We start from the raw sequence: 18520 nt of genomic DNA on the forward strand, positions 1-18520 counted from the left end.
CGACTATATTCTAATTATGCTTCAATTGGGATGTTCATCATTGCTCCTGTTCAATACTTTTAACAATCATCTTGACTGGTGATCAGTTGAGGCTGTAGTTCACTTTTCTTTCTAAATCAGCTGTAGTACACTTTGATACATATATAACCTAAAGAAATTATTGTGACATGAAGAGATTTTTTTTCTTCTTCTTGCAGTCTGCTTGCATTCAGACTAAGTGGTGCAATGAGCAGCTTGATTTAGCAAACAGAGCTCTGAAGACAAAGCTTGCATGCTTTCTCTGTAAATTGGAGCCTGCTTCGTAATTCGCATAACCACCACCCATAGGAAGAGTTCATCCATCGCGCTAAGCTATTTTGATTTCCTTAAACCACATGTATTTATTTTGCATGTGGAAAGCTGTTCTCAGTCCAGACACTAATCAGTTAAAAGGTACTGGACAGAATTTTAAGACAATTTTTTTAGGCTAAAAAGATCATCTCAACAAGAACGTTTTGTATTGGGCAAGTAATCTGATTTGACATAAGACTGTATTTTCTCAATGTTACAACTAATATTCAACCAGAATTACTCATAATACACCAAAAGCAATGGGTTGCATTTTTCACATTTTAAGAGTAAAACCAATTGTACAATTTCTCAACTTAATATATTTATGAATGACACCAACAAAAGATTGAAATCACTGTTGACAACAATTAAGTTTCAAGTCACCTCTATTTAATAAGCACACCACAGCACACTAGCATACAACCAACAAATGAACACAAAAGGAGCATTAAAGCAAAATTACATTTTCAAAAATTCTAATGTATAGGTTTCCAATTACGGCATCTTGTGTGTCATAAAAGTCAGAGAACACAGGTGATGGGTGAAGCGGGAGATTTTTTTTTTCTATCGTTAATTTATCTGATTGGTCTAAGGGAATCCTGGGTCTGTGGTGACATCATTGGAAACCTATCTATACAAGCAAAAAAAAAAATAAGATGCAGGATGTTGGTTTTCAGGAAATGTCGAAATATGCTACAGCGCTATTGTGGCAATGGTGAATCCTGGTATTTCCCAGCATGCATTGCAATACTTCTTACAAACCGCAGGTTGTGTGATTAACATTGGCCATCTGGTCAAGTCCTGTAAATTGTGAGGCAACTGTGTAATGTTTGCTGCCCACCCAATGATGCGGCCAACAAACCCACTAAGCGCATTAATTCCAGTTCCCTTAGCATTCACACTGATATTTTAGTCATTGGACAAAAGTTATAACCTGAAAGGATGACATTTATGACATACTGTGAGGTACAACAGACATTCCTGATGAGATGCTTTGCTACAGAATTTTATTTCAAAATTCTAAAATTGAGCTGCTATTTATCCAAGTCTACAGGTTGCAAGTCTGTGATTGCCTAGCGACCAGTTCAGGGTGTACCCTTCCTCTCGCCTGAAAACTGGGATAGCTCCATCATGCTCATGACCCCAGTGAGGATAAGTGGCACAAAAGTTTCTGTTCTGCCCTCCTATCCAAGCAATGAAAGTTTTTTTTGTAGCGATTTTTTTTTTTCTTTTTTTTTTTTTTTTTGGGAAGGTTGACAGATAACTACTTTTCGTACTTTCACTATGCAACATAACTAATGATGTTCGTATAAGAGGGACAAACTAGCGTACAACTAATACTGTTCTACTTTGAGGGAGAAAAATTCAGAAATCGCAAGTGTTATACAGAGCTTGGTGTTCCCACTGGAGCTAGAAATGATGACACACATTTTCAGTCCCAACAAATTCTGTCAGGAAAAAAAAAGGATAGTACTTTGTGTAATAGCTTTGCAGACAACCTTGAGCTCTTCCTTCCTGCAGAGATTCTGACTGTGAGGGTTAGAGCGGTAGTTAGGTTTTTCCCTTCCCTTGTGTTTTCCTTTTCTACATCGGCGTCACTTCTGCTCTCAGCCACGCTACAGCATAGCAACTACACTTAGTGTCTAATTTGTCAAACTGTTGTTGAGTCAAGACACTCTTGTTGTTTCAATATTGCTGTTTAGGGTTAGGGCACACACTCAAAATCTCATTATTAAAAAGTATTCCTACAAAAATTTCTGTTAAAAATCTCTACAGAGCACTGAGAAAAATTATTTGAAACATGTAGATCAATGTTGAAAGCATTTGCAAGCATACCCAAGTGTTCAATGTTTTGGGCTTCTCTCACTGGACAGAGTGTACCTACTGAAAAAGCAGTACTGATTTTAAGATAAGAAATATGTACTGATTAGGTGAACCCAGATGTGTCAGCTATCTTGTGTCAGATCCTATTCAGTTTCAGTTGTGTAGTGATTTGATTTCACTTGGATCTTGCCAATCACTACCTTTGAAGAGGTGTCATATACCGAGTCTATATTTCTTGCAAAGGAACATTACTTGATGTGATTTTTTTTTCTGTTAGGTACCTCCGATATCTATAATGACAAATTGGTTGAAGGAAAATAACATTTTTTTCAACACATGGTCAACTTGAGAAAATGCGACCATCTTGCCAAACATCATGCTGAAGTTCTACTACTTCTTCTACTTGGACTGTTGTTGTCATCTGCTGTCTGCTTCTTCCATCTATGGGTAATGCTGCAGTACAGTAAGCAGAAAAGGGTAAAGAAGATAAGATGATGGCTTTTGAGGTTAAATGTGATAAACAATGTCATAAAAATCCAAGATAATTACGTTTTGTTGTGTCCGTGCTGGGAGTCAATAATTCTGATAGGTATTTGAATCTTTTTTGTATTGCAGGAAAATGTGTCAACAGAATACAACTTGCTTAATATCTTCCATGAACTGTCACTGAGCAGGGATGAGAATTTTCCGCCGATCGGCGGATTTCCGACTTTTTCAGGCCAAAATGACCCTTCTTGAGATAAGCGCAAATCTGTTGAAAAAAATTTCAGGGGGGGGGTAGGGTATCGTGCACCTGCCTCTCGGTGGTGGGCTCCGAGCTGCAAGTTCAGCTTAGTGCTAGCACAAGCACGACTATCATATGCCGTTCTAACTTGCTCGGTAGTGTAAATATTTGCATTTTGCGACATAAACATTAAAACTCGTTTGCGGCAGATTACTCGATTGGACAACAGAGTTATACACTATAACGATCCAACTGTGTTAGTGGTTAATCGAGTTTCACCATTGCCATGTACATATGTTCTCGGTTCTCAGAAATCGCAGTGGAACTTGTTAGTTAGCCAAGTGATAGCGCAAACTGAGCGACACTGTGTTCATAGTTTTATGATGGCGAAAGTTTTAGAAAAAAAGGATGAAGATCGAGTGAGGGCAATTGTCAAGGATGCTGGAATCAAAAACTGTTTCAGATGGGCATTGCTTGAAAAAAGTGTAACTGTGCAGATAGGACCGAAAACGGTATCAACATGTCTAACCGAACACAAACAAAAAGTGGACATTCCCGGCAAAGTGCTGTGCACTCTGTGTTCCGATAGGAGCTAGTATGAACTAGCTAGTATTATGATCCAGAATTCATAACATTTCGCAGCATTAACACACACTTTCTGTCACTTCTAATAATAAAAGTTAATAGCATCAATATGGCTTCACCCGCTGTCTCGACTCCCATTGCTTCCTCCTCTGCTCTGACTCCATCAAGTTGTGGAAGTCATAGTCTGACCTGAGTAGCAGCTCCCTTGGACTTTCCTTACTGTTCCTATCTTCTTCTTCCCCGGTCTGAGAAGCCCTGAGAATCTTTTCCCGTTTTGTCTCGCGTTCCAACATCTAAAAGATAAGGATGGACACATCACATTTATCCGTGTAAAAATATCCAACTAATCAGTTATTAACCATTCGGTATATCTCACCTCACCCAGAAGATTCTGCTCATTATTCTGTTGAGTGCACAGTCCTGAAGAGATTTCTATTAGTGTAGCAGCACCCTGCTGAGAGCCGCAAGCTACCATGCATCCATCTCTATGCACCTGAAGGCTACACAGAGCTTCATCATGCACCTGAAAACAGTATTTGGTTATTGAAGAAGAACAAATGGTTTCTATGAACAGATTACAAAACTCCTCAACACCTTCACGCTTAGAGTGGGGTCAATCTGCTTAAACAAGATGTCCCAGATGTCCAGCATACCATCCATATTCACAGTGAAGAAGATTGAGGGTCTGACAGGACTCCAGCACCCATCTGTTAAATAAGCCATCTGGTGCCTGAGCACACCAAAGACACTGATCACTGACCCGCCCAAAATCATCAGATTCAAGCAACCAACAAGGTATGAAAAATAAAGACAATTACAGATCATGAAGTCAGTTTTAAAAAAAGGAACACAAAGAGCGGAAGAACATATGGTAAGACAAAACAAATATTTTACTTTGTCCACATGATAGATGACTCCTTAATGTCTTCTGACCAAATGCGGGCCCCCCAGTCTCCTACTGTCAGGAAGTTTTGAGGAAAGAAAGGGTTCCTTTGGATGGCATAGACAGGTCCGTGGTGGCCATCGTACGTACAGACAATCTTCTCAGTTGGAGTCTCACCAGCCCTGTTGCAGTAAACAACAGCCCCCTGTTCAGTCCCCACCAAAAAAGTGTCGGGCTGTAGACACAGGAGAAAGGCTTTAGCGAGTTTGACACCTTGTAGCTATTTTACTCATCAGACAAGGGGGACAAATGAAAACAACACAAGGTTAGGAGACAGGATGTGTTTGGGCATGACTTTACTACTACAATCTAGATTGATTACACAGTGTTTATCACTGTACATTTTCATGCCCCATAATTCATTGTGACTTTGGTTTGAGCATAGTTGACCACTGACCAAGTGTTAGTGCTCCCTTAGTGTATGAGATACTCTTGTTCGCTGAAAATTCTGGAAGGATGGAAACACACCATGGTAGGGTTATATTCCAGAGAGACTGCTCCTAAAGCAGTGTTTCGGTTTTCTTTTCTACTCAGGTCCAGAACCAGCCGCGCTGTGGGCTCCTTCAATTCGCGGACATCCCACCATAAAATCTGTTGGCATAAACAATTATATATTTGTTAATTTCATGGTGCAATATTCATTTATTGCAATATTGTGTGCAAGGTCATGGAATTGGCATGATGCATAAAGCCGGAAAACTAAAACCTCTTACTTCTTGCTGGCTGATTCCTTCTCATTAGGTTTTTAGTAGGTTCTATGCATTTTCCAACTCGGGTTTTTTTTGTGTGAAAAAAACATATTTAAATCATTATCATGCACTTCTATCCGAATCCATTCAATGTTGACATTTGCATACTATACCATTAAAACGTAATCATGACAATCATAAAACTGTTCAATGAAAAATTGACTTCACTAATTGAACAGTATTTACTTTCATTTGTTCCTCATTTATAATATCATTTTGCAGGGTTCATTTTTCTGAGCATCCTCTATAATGTTTTAACTTGGAATACAGACATTTAATTTGAAGAGTCATATTTTGTCAGATGTTTTTTGCATTGATATTTGTATTGTAATGGAATTGCCGTATTTTATTATTTCATTTTTGGGACGACTATAAAGAAAGGCCAGTGGGAAATCTGGCAATGGGGGACTTTCCCAATTACAACAATTCCCTCCGCCGTCGTTATTCCGTCTCCATGTGATGTTCTTTCATCCACAACTTTCGACTCGAGGTAAACACTCTTGAGTTCATCAATAAAGAATGCTACTACTGTTACAATGTGCTAAAACAATTCAGAGGATAATCTCTTCAATGTAGGAGTAGCGGCGGTGGCACACGGTTGACCGCCTCATCGAGTATCCCCTTTGCCTGGATCTAGTTTCCTGAAGCGGAGTTCCGCTACCAGGCGATCCTGGCCCGTGGGTCAGCGTTTGCTCGGACAGAGGCAGGAGTGAAAAACAAGGCGCCTGTCACGCAATCGATTGCAACACGACACAGCATGTTTTTTGTTCATATGGGCTAGTCAGTGTATTTTTTTGTGACGTACCCACATGGTCACCTGTGTTATGTGTCCAATCAGGTGGGGTTATATACTCCATGAGTGAGTGCCGTGCTGCAGCCTGGGTAAGGAGCATGGCTGCGTATAAATCTAATTTGAAACACAATGGCTGATTATTTTATAATGAAACAAGACCACTGGGATATAGTGGTACCTGTACTTTAAATTCACAATATTAAGAGAGATATCACTTTTATCAACCTGTCCATCGGTGGATGCAGAGAAGGCTTCTGTCCCAGTCGACGACTGCAACCAAATCATCTTGTAAACGGGTTCTGCGTGACTCTGTTCTAACAAGGAAACGGCCACAGGCTCTTGGGTATCACGGGCATCCCATAACACTGAAAATACAAATCTTCATGAGGATAACAATTTCTGGAAGAACTCATGAGTATCTCTTTGACCAGAACCCACCAATCTGCCCATTGACACACCCACTGACAAGCGTGTGCAAATCCTGGGGGTTGTAATCCAGACAGATGAGTTGAGATGTCGGGGTGAGAACATCCTTAGGATGGTTGGGGTTCTCTGCAATTCATAAACAATTCTAACAGACTGTGATTTTCAATGTATCTACTTATTTTACTTACCAAGGTCCCAGATGTATGAATCTTTGCTCATATTCCCTGTGGGTTTTTGCAACTCAAGGCACGAATAGGCAGCTGCCAGATTCCTGCCTCCCCCAGGTTGCCAAGAAAGACTCGTGATATTTCTTTTTTCCTTGTTCGGGTCTCTGAAAAAATATTCGGAATCATTTAATTTAAGAGGTAGCGTAATTATAGGGTGTAATAGGTGTATAAGATTTGGAAGGAGTTCATTTTTAACATTATGCTAAAAGTACCTGAATACATTAACGATCTTCACAGAAGGTGCTTCCTGAATTTCATCCAGCAATTCTTCGTCTTTAAAGTACTCTTGGTAAATGTCCACAGCGTTATTCTGTCCAACACATTGCCCTATAAGCTGGATCACAGAGCATATAGATATTTTTCAAAACTGGTTGTCATAGCAAAAAGCATGTATGGATTTAGGTAAAGGTCCACACGGATTGAGGTCATTCGTAAACTCACCGTGCCTAGCACCTGGATACTATTCATGTAGCCTTCATCTTTCTCCACCTTCTTCCTAAAGCGAATAGTTTGTTCCATCTCGAGTGGGTTGATGTCTTTTGGCCACCCCCCTTCCACATGATTTATCCCCTGGTTTTCATACTCAAAGCTTTTGGTGTTCACCTGGAATGAAATGATCATCAACAGGCCTGTTTCAAAGAGTGCGCTGACATCTCACCAGCATCCAGTTGGTTTCATGTCTTGATCTGAAGCGGCTCTTGACCCTGTGCCTTCGTGGTAACCAAACTCTCCCAATAACAAATTTGACTGAAAACTACTTTATTTCCCTGCATAAACACAAATACGTTACACATTTCAACATTTAAAAATGTTCTGCATACGTAAAACTGATTGCTTCTTCATTGACCTTGCCTGAACGCATTCTCAGTACAAAGATACGTTTATACTGTGATCCAAATTATTTCCACTGAAGTATCCTTTGATTTAATTTTTAAGTAGATCTGTTATACACAATGCTATGAAGAGGCATTTCATTCACCTCATGCTCCGACATTTCCCAGCAGCCCTGCACTCCCAGGTCTCTTGTCTCCTTCAGAACAAACTGCATCGCCAGTTTTGGGTTTGGAGCAAGATCGACAAGCAGCTCCACATGACGGTCCGAAAAGAGACACTGGCGCCCAAAGTCACTCCGGAGCTTCACATATTCATGAACAATCTCCATCCCGTTGACTGATGACTCAGAAACGTAGGAATGATAGCCCTAGTCTTATGAATGCAGATATCCAAATGAGATTATTTTATAAAAGTATAAAAATAAGTGAGTCAAAGTTTATATTCTACACTCTTGAAAAAAAAATGTTTCCTTCCCACATTTTACTTCCTAGAAAGATGACATCCTTTTTACATCAAACGCTTTGTATTAAAGGGTTATAACTAATTCAAAGCTTTATTGTCATATTGTCAGATAACATGTCAAAGATAGGAACTGTGACATGCTGTGATGTAAGTGTTCTTCAAATACTGCTAGTAATGCATTCTCACAAAGTACCATTTGAAATATTCCTGGTTTTCCTAAAACCACCATAATAAGTAACATTAAAATATAACACAACAAGCACTACCCTACAGCAGTAGGCATGAGTGGTCATCAAAAGTGAGGCAGAAAAGTCTACAATGTATATATTATTCTTAAGGCACTGTAGCTGTAGCAACATTTATAAAACCTTTAACAATTTCAATAAAAGGTTTTGCACAAAAAAGATAATAAAATCACTGGTTTAGTTTCATTTGCTGCACATACGATCCCAAGCATAATTTACTGTATTACTCAAAAACACACTCAAAGAAAAGTGAGCTTTATCCAGATGAAAAATAACCATCAGGTGCATCGCAGGTGTTATGTCTGCGTCATTGACATTTGATGGCCGACCGGGGCCTTTGAAAAATACTGTGAGACTGCATGACTTTAAAATGAAATCATGTAAGCAGCATGTCTATCATTACAAGGCAAATGAGAATAGCACATTGTTCAGTGTTTTACGCCTTTAACACTTTGTTATACGGGAGAAGCAGCAGGTTAGCCACCTCACTAAGTGCTCACAGATGGTGGTGAGTTGGCAAATGTACACGTCGCAAAGGCAAAAAAAAAAGAAAAAAAAAATCCTGGCGTGACAGTTTAATTTGGGATAATTATTAGGATCAATGGAACGCATATAGGCAGAAGTAACATTACAGCAACAAGAGTAATAGACAGAAGGAAATGTATTGAAGACAATGTATAAAAGGAAGGAATAAGTAAGGAATATAGTCTCTCTTTGAGTTTTTTTTCCCCTTTTTCTCTCCTTCACTCCAGACCTCACTCCCTTCCTGTTTCTCTCGATTAACAAGTTACTTGAAAAAAAAATGTGTTTCCAATTAAGTACTGGGGGGAAGAAGAACTCAACACTGGGCAATGGGAAATTCCTTTCCTTTCAAAGCAAAACAAAACAACAACAAACTTATTCAAGTGTACTGTCTGTAAAAAGTCAAAACCATGTATTTGATTTGAAGAATGTTTAGTGGCTGTATTTTTAACAATAATATATAATACATTATAATCAGTATTTGGACTTTGTGCTACAATAGGCTCCTGGAAATAGTAGAATCAAAACTTTGTCTGTAAACATTGTTTCAGTTCGAAGTTATCCTACATTTTGACATGTGAATTTATTTGAACATTTTTAGAAAATGGGGGTAGTCACTGATGGTGTGGTGGTACACACACCTGTCTTTGATCTGGGCACTGTGGGGTCGATTCCCGCTCAGTGATGGTGTCAGTATAAGCCCTGCCTGACTGGTGCCCGGTCTAGAGTGTAGTCCGCCTTTCACCCATTGTTAGCTGGGATAGGCTCCGGCACTGGACATTTATATAAACGTTTAATGGAGACCCACTGACCTATTCATTGATTCATGCAATATCGACAGTTTGTCCTCATTAGGGTTTACAGGCGAGGTGAAGTTCCAGCAGACTTTGAGTGAGCGGTAACATAGAGCTGACCTTGACTCTTTGCCAGTGCCACGTATTTCTAAACAACGGCTGAGCCACAATCCGGGGTCTTCACTAAGCAAATATGCATGTTTTGGGATTTGTGGGAGGATGTTGAAGTAGCTCGGAGAAAACCCTTACAAGCAAAGGGACAACACGCAAATTCCACACAAAGATGGCAAGAGTCAAGATTCAAACGAAGGCCTCTTGGCTGTAAGGTACATGAGCCAACCAGCTTTACATTTTAATAGAAACAGAACTTTCTTTTTATAAGGACATAATACTGTACTATCATTATTTATCCATGCATCCATTTTCCAAGACAGTTATCCTCACGAAGGTCACGGGAGTGTTGGGGCCAACCCAGCTGTCATCAGGAAGAAGGCGAGGTACTGGTTGCCAGCCAATCGCAGGGCACATGGGGACAGTCAACAGTCCCACTCACAGTCACATTTTTGGGGCAATTCAAAGCCTCCGACTAATGTATATTTTTGCGTTGTTGGAGGAAACCGGAGTGCCCGGAGAAAACCCACGCAGGCAAGGGTAGAACATTCAAACTCCACACAGGTGGGGCTGGGATTTGAACCCCAGTCCTCAGAACTGTATGACCAATGCCCTACAGCTGCTCCACCATGCCAATAAGTATTTATTTGAACAAAATTAAAATTTAGGAGTAACTTTTTTAAACATTATTTACGGTTATTGTATTTATGTTCATGATAAATACTTCAGAAAGTTTGCATGTTAAGGACAGAGCTAATTTCTAAACTGTTTCAGGGAAACAGTTTCATTTTTTTTGTTGTTGTTGTTTGCACTTTTTCAGCAAACTCGAGTGCGTCAGTTCATTTGGCCATGTTATTTTCCACAGTGCGCACGGGCGCGCGTACGTGTCAGTGACGTCATACGCAGACAAGAAGATCCCTTCCCGGTGCGTTTGCATGTGTGTGGAGTACCCACCAGGGAGTGAGGACAGTGGAGGGAGAGAGTTGGGAGGGAGGAAGGGAGATAGAGAGAGAGAGAGAGAGAGAGAGAGAGAGAGAGAGAGAGAAAGAGAAGGAGGGAGTGGGGCACCAGGCACCAGGAGGAGAGCATCAAGCTGACTTCAATGTGGGAAGCAGAGCTGCAACTTTCCGCAGGAAAAACAAGTGCTTGCTGTTTATTTGGACGTACAATGCAACTCCCTGGCTTAATGTTGGATTTTGACTCCTCACCGCTTTGACAAGAGTGTAGCTCGACTTTGTATCGTGGGAGGAATTTCAGCTTTTCCCGAATCAAACTGATTGGTTTGGATCACTAGGAGCCTCTCTGGGAGTAAACTAAACGTTCGACTTGCTGCTCTCATTGGGAAAATAGGTTGTAAGTATGACATTCTTCTGACTGATGTCATGATTCATATATTGAATTATTAATGGGAAAAAATGTAACTTGGTTGTGACAGTGCCCCCGTTTATGCTTGTGGGCATTTTTACGTAAGCATACCTGCCACGTAGACGTGCATAAGTATTTGGATTTGATAAAGGCTTGATTGATAATTACATACGCAGACGCCTCAACTTGTCTTGCACTGCGTTATTTGGATAGATGACGCTCGTTTGAGTGCAGAAGGAAGGGGGCGCAGTAGTGAAGTGAGGGGCTTGTTGCGCCACGGAGGCTGGGATCTGAATCATGGAACCAGATAACAGTTCTCACTCACAGAAGGACAGAAGCCTGTGCATTTTAATCTTCAATAAAAAGTAGTTTTTTCACCAGTCTTTCCTGTCATCAGTTGAACAGGAACTGTGCAAGACAACACAGGATGAATTATTAGTTTTGTTGCACTCAAAGGCAAGATTGTCAACAATCCCCTGTGTTGCTTTTTACACCTATTCGTCTTCAAAAAGGACCCCTGCATAAGGTTTGCAGTCAGAAGTCAAAACTTTGCATAGACAGGCAAATTAGCTTAACTCTGCTCAATCTTAGCGTGAAAAACTGCAATTGATCAAAAGAAGTGAACATGACTCCAATTTGAATTCAGTCAGGGTTCTGTTTTACTTTATATCAAAATGAACCCCGCTAAAAATATAAGGGAAAAAAACTATTTAGATTGTATTTCTGCACCGCTTCAGTGGGAGTATTAATAGCGTTATTACAGATCTTTTGAATCAACAGTAACGTTTGAATATGTCTTGTATTCACACTTCTGGTGAAAGGTACCAAATGCATCAAGTCCTATTCATTTGGACCTTAAAGCTAAACCTTGATGCATTTCAGAGCGCTTGTTAATTGCCCATGTTTTCGAAACCCATTTGATTTCACTTTTGGGAATTCAAACTAGGTATAAAAAGAAGTAAACCGTAGTGCTTCACCTCACAACAAAATTAGGTAGCATTCACTGAAATGATTCAGTAACAAAGGTACAGAGGGGGATTTGTACTTATAAATAACATTATTGTTCGCACATTGGTTTAGCTGGATTGTATAACAGTGTCCAATACTTTTTTTTTTTTTCATTTTACCTATATGTCTTTTTTAATAGCTTCGTGTGGGCTTGTGCTTGTGAGGGCAGCGTTTACTTACCACCCATGACCACAGACCTCAGGGGGTCTTTGATGCTAGTGTGAAAAGCATTTACACTTTGGCTCGGGGTGAGGGTCAACGCTTTTTCAAGATGTTTTAATTATGGAGATTACGTTCACCTTCCCAACCTTCCTTTCATTTGTAATGTCAACATTGATTAGTTGGCAGCGGACTATTCTGTTTTTCTCACATGAAATGAAAAGACTCAATCTGGTCGTTTTAGCAATGAATACATTTAACCTTTCCAAGTCATAGGAAAACTTTGTTATTTTTTGAAATACAACTTTGGCTACCTTTTTAAAAAGAAATAAAGGTTTTGTTTTTTTTTTTAACTGTTGAATTAATGTGAACAATTACTAAAAGATCACAGTTTTGTATCTGAAACTCTGGCAGAAATGACTCAAGATAATGCGACCCCTGTCGTAATTTATGATAAAAATGGGCTGTAATGTCTTATCTTAGTTGTCATGATTGCCTCCGTGGATACAAACTGTCGCCATGGATATAAGAGACCAACGCTCAAAATATGACTTGAGGATTGTCTTCAGGAGCTCGACGGTTTCTCTGGTAACCAGCGAACCTGCACAGACCACAATTTCTACTTGAAATAGTTGTCCCAAATGAAAAATCATGTTCAAAGAAAAGATAAAGTGACAGGAGCATTTCATGTTAGTGACTTCCGACACTCATGGTTAAGCGGATGGCTCTTGCAAAGTCTTTTTTTCTCATCTTGAGATGACGGTTTTATATTTCCCATGACATCCATCTTTAAAAAAAAAAAGTGGGTCCTTGAAACATCTGTATTGTGATTATTCCAAGCCTCCTCCCCCTTGTCCAAAGGCTTGCATTCCACCCATTCTTCATCTCAAAGTGCAGATTGCTTTAACAGTCGCGCAGGTAGGAGAGTTACGTATTCTCTGCTAACGCAGCAGAAAGTGAATGTCCTTCAAGGGTGTCTGGAGCAGTTTGTCATTTATGTTGGAAATGATAGTGAAAATGTTAATCTATTTTAATGTGTACCTGTTGTGGCTCCTCATCTTGGTTCGATTAATCTGGATTGGGTCTACGTTTCCTTTGTGGGTGAGAAATTACAAAAGTCATAACTGTTTATAATACCAAGGAGTAGTACAAGTTGGCTATTTTGTCACCCTTTACAGTGGAAAGGTAGAAAGGGAACATACACTAATATGATATATTTACAGTGGTACCAAGCAATGGGTGCACCTGAGTATGCCTGGGGGTTTTTTTCTGTTGTGAACTGTCGCTTAGTGCTGCTAGTGTTGTCTTTAATGAAGATTTAGATTCAACAAATGTAACACATTTGACTCCCGTTTTTTTTACTTTGGTTATCTGTTTTGCTTTAGCTGTTCCTTGGCTTTTTGTAAAACTTTTTCTAAAGATTAATGAGAGAGGGGAAATCACTTCTCATTAGTCATTATATTTACAAGTGTTTCAGCTTCTGTTAATACTTGGGTGATAATAACCATTTCCTATATTGTCACGAAAGGTTTAATGATGATGAAGGTTTGGACTCTGAAGCAAATAAACTCAAATTTATGTGATGATTTTTGTTTTGTAAATCAACCAGATAAAAGTTCAACCAGGTTTATAAAATGATTGTGGCCAAAGTTCAACATAGCATTGGACCAGCAAGTGACTTCAGTGGGCATTTTTAAACATTTTTATCTTGAATTGCAGGTTAGTACCTTTCTCATAGTTGCTGAAATATACACTCAACACACTCTTCAGATAACAACAGGTTTTTCCATCACCAGTAAGCAAATCTTTCCAAATCCGTTTCCAAAAGCCTCCAGTATGTCATCATAGATGTTTAGCAGCTGATCGATGTCGCATGCTCGAAGGAGACAGATCTGATGGATAATGGGACACACCGCCAAATGTGCTTTGCTCTGCGTGGCATTGGATGAGCACTGCAAAGATAAGCCAACATCATAAGTAGCAAATTTGGCAAAAATCGATATAGTGGCCTTTTCCATTGTGTTGGTGGAAAATTATAACATTTATAATCCTAATTTGTTTTGTGATATGAGTGTTTTCATCTTATTACCCTAAAGGTTATCTACTGTATTCGCAGACATCCTCCATTTCAAAGCAATAACTTGTCCAAGGCCAATTCGGTGCTTTTCAGGTTTATTCTTGTCCCAAGTGACAATTTCATTTTCATTTTGTTCAGACAGTTTGGAGAATATATGAGATCAGATGTTCCTCTTCGCCATTTCTGAGTGTGGTGTTCCTTAAAAGATGACCAAAGGTTAACTGTTCAGCATGTAAGGATTGGAAGAAAACCAAGAAAGCACTTTAGTGGTTTCAACCTCTCTCCCTTCGTGGTCCAGCAAAATTTTTTAGAGACACATGCTGTAAAAGTACTGCAAAGTACAGGAAAATGTTTTTAGAAAATGCAGTCCAATACTTCTGTACTTTGAAGGGATGTGATGAGTCCCTTTATCTTTTTAGTGAAGTACTGTGTGATGTGCTTGCTTGCCCTCAGTCTGCACTCTAACATGAAAAAGCCATGTTGACTGACAGACTGGCTGAGGTGAGCTAATTGGAGCTGCTAGCCAGGAACATTCCATGGGCAGTCCCTGAAAAGAAGACCTTGCTTGTCTTCTGTTTATGGTGCATTTTAGAAAGCTGGTTTAAAAAAAAAAGCCTCGCAATTTCAGATGGAGATGCAGACTTATGTTGTCGTTTTCAGCAAGCAAGCCTTTTTTTAACAGCTCCGTAGCTGAAATATTTGACTTCCTCCTCTTTCTTGTTTTGGTTATGTAATTTCTGGACTCCACTGGTTCTTCTTTAGAAGACAACACACTGACAAACTGTCATTAAAGCTGATGCATACACTGGAGTTTGTCCTGACCTACAGGGTGGTAAAATAACTGGAGATGGTGCGTTTTCACAATGTAGCCACTTAGAATGGAAACAATGCGCATGACTTCTGCCATTTGTCAATGTAACTGGCAATTAGGGAATGACTGTGTCAGGGGAACACACTCGCTATCATATTTTGTCCTGTCTGGAGTGTTTTCTCCCAAAACAACCTCCATAATTCATGACGGCTCTGCACAGCGTCTCGCTTTTGCCTGTGTGGAGTTTGCATTTTCTCCCAGTGCCTCCGTGGGTTTTCTCCGGGTATTCCAATTTACTCTCTCATCTCCAAAACATGGATTGATTGCAGACCCTAAATTGCCCTTAGGTGTGAGTGCAACTGTTGTCTATGTGCTGTGTGATTGGATGGCAACAAGTTCAGTGTGTACCCCACCTCGTGCCCGATGATAGCTGGGATAGGCTGCAGCACTCCCGAGACTCTTGTGAGCATAAGCGGCTCAGAAAATGAATGAATGAATGAAATGTGTTCGTATTAAACTTGTTTAATGCAATGAATGCCTGAAATGAATCTGTTTCGCAAAAAAGAGCAAGCCAATTGTGTAGCAAGACTGTGTCATTTCATACGGTTTGTTTGTAACTTGTTCTCATAAGGATATGGTTGACTTTCAAACTTCCTTTGAAATTAAAATGACGGTGTGTTCCATTACTTTGCACGTCAGCTTTGTGTTGTTTTTGTCATGGGACATTTTACAAGCAATGAAAAGCAGCACTTTTTTTTTCAGTGTGGTTGCTTTTTTATTGGCTTGAGTCCATCACATTGTGTTTTCATGGGACAACAATGGGAACGCTTGTTTGTGTTTCCTAGCATGCTGTGTTATGTGATTTAAAAAAAAAATGGCTCACTGCAAAGTTAGTGAAATACATAGCTGCATATGGGGAACAGTTTTGCTAATTGTGCTGAGAAATATCCATTTCAATCTGTGCTGTCACATTTGAAATGTGGGTGGGTTTTGGCCTTTCTGTGTGGGTGAAGATCAGAAGGAATGACCTTCACCACTTTTGATCTTGACCACTTTTTAATAAGTGCCATTCTTCTGCTTCTTTAAAACTGGGTGGTCTGAATTAAAACTGTCACCAAAAGTGAGACTGAGTTCGGATGTAAAATGCACTCCACAAAATATTTGGGTTCTTTTCAGTTCCGCCAGTTGGGAGAGACGGCTTTGCCCGTAAACGTACTTAAGCAATTTGATCACAGCAGGAAAAAAGAGGAAATGCAAAATGAAAGGGTGCTTCTCCAGAACCCCATCGGCCAGATTGCAGCTCTCACAAGCCTATTCCAAGATATCGTCTTTGGAAAAATGCAAAGCCAAATTATAGGGTTTCTATAATATATGTAAGACTTGGGATGTTATTGAGAAATTAGATATCACAGTTAGTGGCTCTGGGCAAATCAGAAGCAACAGTTCATTTTTATCCTAAGTTCTCTAAAGGTTTCCTGCTGCTTTAGGGATGATAATTCCCTAATGATTTTAAACAGATTGTGTCCTGCCAAAATGTGCCAAGTTTCATCGAAGAATCAAGAAGCTTTTTTTTTTCTTCTCGTCATGGTGGCAATGAACTCATTTTAGGAGCCGATGTGTTTCTTGCAACAATGCACGCCTCAATCCCAGGCCTCAATCTCCCTACCCCCATACTCCTGGGCCAATGGGGAGCCTGGTTTTTGTTTGCAGACGTCCAGTACGCTGGATCACGTCAGCGCTTTCCTTTTGGTGTTCAAGGCGACTGCATGCTTGCTTCTACTAGCGTAAGCAAAGACATGGCCTTAGAGGGCATGGCCATTATTGCCCCTTTCATTGATCACACCAGGTATAGCCCACCTTTTACTCTTAAATCAACTGCTGTGACCCTGAACACGATGAGTTCCATTGACTGATTGATAGATATACAATGCTGTATTGCACTCATATTGACGATTTTTCCCAGTTACATGAATTCCAATGTATTGCTTTCCACCCCATTTATCTATTCTTTAGATACGCTATTTAAAGACCGAACCATGCATCTTGGTAGTGACTGGTTGAAGTGTTTAGGGGTATCGTACGATGACGAGCTGTGAATCCCGTCACGGTTGGAGTCACGCATGACTCACCTCAAACTCTCAATCCAACCCTTGTGCTCAGCTATGCCACTAATCAGCAGAGCCTATGTGTGAGTGTGAGGGTGTATGTGTGTGGTTTAAGTGTGGCTTACGTTCACAAGGTTCAAGAGAAAGTTGGAGAATGAAAAGTCTGTATGTATGTACTGTATGTGTGTCAGTGTTTGTGTGTATTCTGGGTTGTTAGACGTCCCCGTTTCTTAGCTTTCAGGAGTGGGGGAATGTGAACAATGCGCACATTGTGTGAAAGGCGGAGTGCACAAGGGGTTAGGAGGGGGAGTACCATGGACTAGTAGAGGGTAGAAGGAAGAAACAGGGAGAAAGTTGAATGCAAGGAAGAAGATTGACTTAAGTAGGGTGACGTGCTGAGGTTAATGGTGCAAAGAGTAGTAGGTGGGCGTTGCTAACATATGATGGAGAAATGTTCGGGACGCAGAGGTTATGTTCAGAAGACAACCAAATAAAAGTGGAAATTTTGATTTAAAAAAAATCTCCTCTCACCTGGTCCTGTGCTGAAACTTCTTTGCCGTAGCAGCAGTTGACACAGAGTTATTTGAACTCTTTAGAACACCTCTTGTCAACGTAGATGTGTGATTTAAAAAAAAAAAAAAAAAAAAGGAAACAAAAAAGAATCCTTATCCGTCTTCTGCTTAAACTGCACTTTCTCCTCCTCAGTGACAAAGTAACAAAAATACAATAACGTGAGGAGGGCCTATAAGGGAGCACAAATTTAGACAAGCAGAACAAATGAATGCATACTTAAAAGGAGGAGAGTTAAATGAAAGATTGAAGACATATGGCGTGCGTTCTCAGTTACACTTGTCATACATACAGTGTGTTATACATTTAGCAACAACTCGAACCAGATGGAATTTACCGATTAGACTCACAGTCAAAGGTTCATCAGGAAATAAAATCCAAAGAAAACTGGAGACAGAGATGACAAATGAGAAAACGCGATCCAGGTGTACCATGTCCCTTGGACATATCAGTCCGGATTGTCATAAATTCTGTGATGAATATTTGAAATGCTAGTTTGCTGAACTGGAGCACGTCTAAAAATAATGCATATCACTGCTTCTCGTCACTCTCTTCTGAATTTTAATACAAGCTGACTAATAAATTACTCCAGCTCATACTTATGGTGCTTAGCCTCATCATTGTTGTAATAAGCCTCATATATACACTGCAGATTTTTTTTATGACCCCCGCCCCCAAAGCAGAGCCAAGGCTCCTGAAAGGTCTGTGAGTGAGTTTTCAAAGAAAAGCAGTAATAATTATAGTGATATTTTTTTTTAAGTCATAGAAATATGGAGTACACAGAGGATTACAGAGGCAATTTCAACTGCTGGGAAGATTTTGAGGTAGAAGAGAGGACCTGACTCCCAATATCAGT

General features: G+C 40.0%; 2 protein-coding genes across 6 annotated transcripts in view; one reads left to right on the forward strand and one right to left on the reverse strand.

The window, feature by feature from the left end:
- Positions 1-18520, forward strand: part of lpar1 (lysophosphatidic acid receptor 1) — a 51196-nt gene that overhangs the window by 15881 nt on the left and 16795 nt on the right. The window contains exon 1 of one of the 4 annotated variants that reach the window (XM_061801238.1): positions 10604-10922. The exons of the other annotated variants lie outside the window; for them this stretch is intronic. The gene's annotated coding sequence lies outside the window, so the exon portion shown is untranslated. Of the gene's footprint in view, positions 1-10603; positions 10923-18520 lie in introns of those variants that run through there. 4 annotated transcript variants of the gene reach the window in all.
- Positions 725-7931, reverse strand: LOC133490772 (dynein axonemal intermediate chain 2-like). 2 transcript variants are annotated; one of them, XM_061801234.1, is made up of 12 exons: positions 7581-7931; positions 7043-7204; positions 6814-6935; positions 6563-6705; positions 6387-6500; positions 6174-6313; positions 4875-4997; positions 4358-4581; positions 4058-4193; positions 3840-3986; positions 3583-3756; positions 725-2607 (listed from the first exon to the last, which is right to left on the reverse strand). In XM_061801234.1, the coding sequence occupies exons 1-12, from the start codon at positions 7761-7763 to the stop codon at positions 2596-2598; spliced, it is 1680 nt and encodes a 559-aa protein (XP_061657218.1). In that variant the 5' UTR covers positions 7764-7931; the 3' UTR covers positions 725-2595. The 2 variants fall into 2 exon arrangements, with proteins under 2 accessions (XP_061657218.1, XP_061657219.1); XM_061801235.1 differs by having other exon boundaries at positions 7043-7368; positions 7581-7705.

The sequence above is a fragment of the Syngnathoides biaculeatus genome, chromosome 17 (genome assembly GCF_019802595.1).
Source record: "Syngnathoides biaculeatus isolate LvHL_M chromosome 17, ASM1980259v1, whole genome shotgun sequence".
NCBI lineage: Eukaryota > Metazoa > Chordata > Actinopteri > Syngnathiformes > Syngnathidae > Syngnathoides > Syngnathoides biaculeatus.

Excerpts from the sequence above, each read along its gene's own strand:
- LOC133490772 (XM_061801234.1), bottom strand. The coding sequence starts at position 7,763 with ATGGAGATTGTTCATGAATATGTGAAGCTCCGGAGTGACTTTGGGCGC. Across the intron at positions 6,706-6,813 it reads AAGATCGTTAATGTATTCAG|AGACCCGAACAAGGAAAAAA; the intron begins GTACTTTTAGCA and ends ATATTTTTTCAG. Across the intron at positions 6,314-6,386 it reads GTGTGTCAATGGGCAGATTG|TGTTATGGGATGCCCGTGAT; the intron begins GTGGGTTCTGGT and ends TTGTATTTTCAG.